General features: G+C 39.2%; 1 protein-coding gene across 1 annotated transcript; it reads left to right on the top strand.

Moving 5' to 3' along the window:
• Positions 1–2,332, top strand: LOC146552963 (tripartite motif-containing protein 16-like). Its single transcript, XM_085255433.1, has one exon. The coding sequence runs from the start codon at positions 8–10 to the stop codon at positions 1,682–1,684; it is 1,677 nt and encodes a 558-aa protein (XP_085111559.1). The 5' UTR covers positions 1–7; the 3' UTR covers positions 1,685–2,332.
• The last annotated feature ends 2,866 nt before the right edge of the window (positions 2,333–5,198 follow it).

Raw genomic sequence — 5,198 nt, forward strand, 5'->3', positions numbered from 1 at the left:
AGGAGAAATGGCGCAGAAAGGAGTTCAGCTGGACCAAGAAACTTTCTCTTGTTCGATCTGTTTGGATCTGCTGAAGAATCCGGTGACTATTCCCTGTGGACACAGCTACTGCATGAACTGTATTAAAAGCTTCTGGGATGAAGAGGAAAAGAAGAAAATCTACAGCTGCCCTCAGTGCAGACAGACTTTCACAGCGAGGCCTGTCCTGGTGAAAAACACCATGTTAGCAGATTTAGTGGAGCAGCTGAAGAAGACTGGACTCCAAGCTGCTCCTGCTGATCACTGCTATGCTGGACCTGAAGATGTGGCCTGTGATTTCTGCATTGAGATGAAGTTAAAAGCTGTGAAATCATGTTTAGTCTGTCTGGCTTCTTACTGTAAGGAACACCTTCAGCCTCATTATGATGTTGCTCCATTAAAGAAACACAAGCTAGTGGAGCCCTCCAAGAAGCTCCAGGAGAACATCTGCTCTCGTCATGATGAGGTGATGAAGATGTTCTGCCGTACTGATCAGCAGAGTATCTGTTATCTCTGCTCTGTGGATGAACATAAAGGCCACGACACAGTCTCAGCTGCAGCAGAAAGGACTGAGAGGCAGAGAGAGCTGGAGGTGAGTCGACAAAACATCCAGCAGAGAATCCAGGACAGAGAGAAAGATGTGAAGCTGCTTCAACAGGAGGTGGAGGCCATCAATCAGTCTGCTGATCAAACAGTGGAGCACAGTGAGAAGATCTTCACTGAGCTGATCCATCTCATCCAGAAAAGAAGCTCTGATGTGAAGCAGCAGATCAGATCCCAGCAGGAAACTGAAGTGAGTCGAGTCAAAGAGCTTCAGGAGAAGCTGGAGCAGGAGATCACTGAGCTGAAGAGGAAAGATGCTGAGCTGAAGCAGCTCTCACACAAAGAGGATCACATCCAGTTTCTACACAACTACCCCTCACTGTCAGCACTCAGTGAGTCTACAGACTCATCCAGCATCAATATCCGTCCTCTGAGCTACTTTGAGGATGTGACAGCAGCTGTGTCAGAGGTCAGAGATAAACTACAGGACATTCTGAGAGAGGAACGGACAAACATCTCACTGACAGTCACTGAAGTGGATGTTTTAGTGCCACAATCAGAGCCAAAGACCAGAGCTGGATTCTTAAAATATTCACGTGAAATCACACTGGATCCAAACACAGTACAGAAAAATCTTGTATTATCAGAAGGACACAGAAAAGCAATACTTATTTTTGAAGATCAGTCTTATTCTCATCATCCAGACCGATTCACTGGATATGAACAGGTCCTGAGTAGAGAGAGTCTGACTGGACGTTGTTACTGGGAGGTGGAGTGGAGAGGGATAGGAGTTGATGTAGCAGTGACGTACAAAAATATCAACAGAGAGGGGAATGAATGTAGATTTGGATGTAATGATAAATCTTGGGCATTAGAGTGCAACAACAAGAGATATATATTTTGGTACAACAACATTCAAATTCCCATCTCAGGTCCTCGTTCCTCCAGAGTAGGAGTGTACCTGGATCACAGAGCAGGTATTTTGTCCTTCTACAGCGTCTCTGAAACCATGACTCTCCTCCACAGAGTCCAGACCAAGTTCACTCAGCCGCTCTATGCTGGAGTTTATCTTAGTGGATGGTTTGTGTTTGGAACAAGTGTTGAATTCTGCAAACTGAAATAAATTGAGATAATTATCAGCTGCAAGGGTGAGGTTGGTATTAATTTTAAATTTTTGAGTCTTTTTGTTTGTGTATGACATTATGGCAAAAATGATCCAGTATAAATCTAGTGCAGCACGTTTTTTTCACAAATAGCAGTTGGAATGTGTTTATATGTCTGTTGGGAGAGATTTTGTGTTAATGTCACCACTGTGGAAGAAAAATGTGCAGCTCTGTAGCCTGAAGATGAAGATAAACACAAGCTTGGGGGGGGGGGGGGGAATGGCCCCTTCCACCTTTACAGGAGTGGAACACTGTGTGTTGTGTTTGTAATGTGTTTGTAATGTGTTTGTAACACACCTTTCCTCCACAATGACAGCAGACTGATTAGTCATTAGAATTGGGACTGATGTGCTTCAGTCACAATTCTCTGCATTAACATTTTATTTTTGTTATTTTTAATGTTATTTTAAACTCTTTTACCTTTCTTAACTAAAAACATTTGCTTTAAGATAAAAAGTGGAGATTGTCATTTGTTTGCTTTTTAATTACACGATTTATTTTGTTCTCCTTGTGACTAAAAATAATTCATTGCACAGGATTAAAGGCTACTGGAAACCAATGATATGAAGTTTGTCTTCAAATAAATACATTTAAATATTTGAGTCTTGGGAACATTTTTGTGTTTTGACAGTTTTCAATAAAGATTAAACTTCAGAATGGGTTGGTACTTCTGTACTTTTGTACTTTTGTACTTTAGCGTCACAGTGTTTTAAAGACAGAAACACTAACATCTGAAAGAAAAAAAATATCATTTTATTTGGTTGCAGTGTGTGTAGACTTTACTCTTTTGACTTTTGCCCATTTTACGACTCGATAGGCACTGGGTGATATTTTTGTGCAAAGATTATCTATTTCACCATTTGGTTTCAACAGAAAGATGTCATTTTCTAAATTCATGAATATGTTTTTAGCTTTGCTAAAGTACACAACTAAAGTACAGAGCACTAGTGGATAATTTTGTGGAGTGCTCTGGGAGAAATCATCTACTTCTGAATGTGGATCAGGTCAGAGAGACAGGAATCAACTTCAGAAGGACGAGGACAGCTAAAAGATCTCTGTCTATCCTGATACAGGATGTTGATGTGGTGGAGGAGTACCTGTGTGTCTACATCAACCAACATTTAGTTTGTAGACAAAAAGAGATGAGAAGGCCCCTTTTCTGAAGAAAGCTGAGATCCTGAGAACTGGTGATCTTTCGTCCATGTAGAACTTCTTTAAATTTGGCTACTTTCCTTTAAAAAATATAGTAAAATGTAAGCAAGGTTTATTTTTGAGTTTTATTTATAACAAGGAAGAAATTAAAGGAATAATATGAACCCTTGATCCCTTCTCTGAGGAGGAATCCAGTGATTCTGTTGCACTGTGGTACTTTTCTGCCTTTGTTTGGGTCCTTTTGTCAATGAGAAAAATCACTGCAAAACAATACAAAGCTGTTATGACTTTTATCCTGGGGTGATACACTTCTAATAGGAGTGGTCTGAAGAGGGTCACTGAATAGCTGATAAGTATATGCTATGGGTTTAATGTAGAAACCATGAAATACTGAAGCTGCTTTGGAAGCACATGATGCACAAACACCTTACTAACAAAAGTTTTCCTTTAATTTGTCAATTGTTTGGCTCCGGCCCATTTGTTTTGAATTATGATGTCATGAGCCTTTTTAAGCCTAGGATATATTTGTGTGTGACAGCAATAATGCAATTCAGTCAACCATGTGAAATCATTTCTCTTTTTCTGAATTTTACTGACACTGGTCAGTTGTATCATGTCCTTAGGAATATTGGGAGGCAGATTGAATAAATTAGATTTTTTTTTTGTCGTACTGTCTAACTGCAAATAATCTGACACTTGGTATATTCCTCTCTAGTCATTAAAAACATTTAGGGGTGCATATTTTCTACATTTGGTTATCACCTGTCCACCAGATTTTAGAGTTTGTAGTTACATTTGGGGTGACACTGGTCTCATATTGTGTACTCCATATTGTCTTTAAAATGCAGAAAAGTATTGCATGAATTTAAGCGTGACAATAGAATTTAATCCTCTTAAGCTGCTTCCTTTGATGTGGAAAATTGTTTTTGGGCGCTTTAAATACTCATACATGACCCATTTATCTGTTTAGCGAGACAAATAGAGATTGTAATCAATGAGCAGATCATTTGTTATGTTAAATGTTATTTTAAATGTTGGAACACATTTTTCTTATGAATCAAATGTTGAACACTCTTTTTTTCTCACTCACTCTCACTCAAATCTGACAAAGAAAATGTCAAACTAATCTGCGAAAACCATGGGTTCAGAGTTCAATGTTAGAGCAGAAGATTCAGCTTTCTTCACTAAAACAGCTTTACGTTACACAGAAATTAGTGTTGTTTTACTGTCTGATTGAAGACATTTCTTGATGCATCACACCATCACAAGTAAAGTTGCTCCGCAGTTTCCAACTCTGATATGTTTTAGGAAATTTGTAAACTGAAAACTCTTCTCTCCCATCTTTCCATGGTCATTGAATGCTGCATCAGTGTTACAGGTTGTGACTCCTGTGAACAAACTGACACAGTGTGATATTACACATATTTAAATCTGTCTTTACTGATGATGTTGAAGCTGCTGAAGGCTCAGTGAAGTTTTGTCTTCCTGCAGGTTAACAAGTGAAATCTGAAACTGATGCACAACACAAGAGGGCGCCTTCATCCTGCTAACAAGGATGTAGAGGAGGTTAAAGCACCTCAGCTCAGGTTGTGCACTGTTTTACATTCTGCCATGTTTTTAGGCTGAATAAAGCCTTTATCATAAAGTGCACTGTGTCATAGATCCTGGTAAACTGGATCAAAGCATCATTAGTTAGTCACTTATTTAGTTTGGAGCTGTATCATTCAACACTGTAGCAAGATTTCCCTCAGCTTCTGTTAAAAACAGAAGAGGACTATTGATGAGAACAAACAGCAGGGACACAGTATCAGCAATCACCACGGTTTAACATGACCAGTAAACATCTCATAAAATGGTACATCGTGGTCTACAGTCTGTTTCCTTGAGTTCTGTAAGTTTCTCAGTTTTCAAGTTCTGTTTAAACATCTTTTAGTTAAGTTTTCATGTGTTATTCTAGAACTCCTGTTATGAATGCTGAGTTTGTATTTCCACTGTTAAATACAAGCATAAAGGTTTCAGAGGATTGTAGTTGGTGCAGTATATTCAAAGACAAATATTTGTCTCAGAGAAGTAATAGAGTTAAAGGGATAAATGAAATGCAAATGAATAAAGAAATATTTTATTTCCACTTTTGATACATTTTTTCCCAAGTGTAACATACAATTTACATGTCGTTGGCGTTAACGTTGCTGTTGGCTCCAGGACCCAGCTTAACGACCTTGTACCTGTCCGTGAACGTCTCTCGGCCTCGGATACCAATGAATCGCTTCTGTGGCGGTTGCTAGGCAACAGGCGCAGCGCGACGTAAGCGAGACCGTCCCA

The sequence above is a fragment of the Mchenga conophoros genome, linkage group LG18, assembly GCF_057382185.1.
Source record: "Mchenga conophoros isolate Kocher_MC1m ecotype Shallow Benthic linkage group LG18, M_conophoros_male_GT1.1, whole genome shotgun sequence".
NCBI classification, from domain to species: Eukaryota; Metazoa; Chordata; class Actinopteri; order Cichliformes; family Cichlidae; genus Mchenga; species Mchenga conophoros.

Coding starts and splice junctions, on each gene's coding strand:
- LOC146552963 (XM_085255433.1), top strand. CDS start 8: ATGGCGCAGAAAGGAGTTCAGCTGGACCAAGAAACTTTCTCTTGTTCG.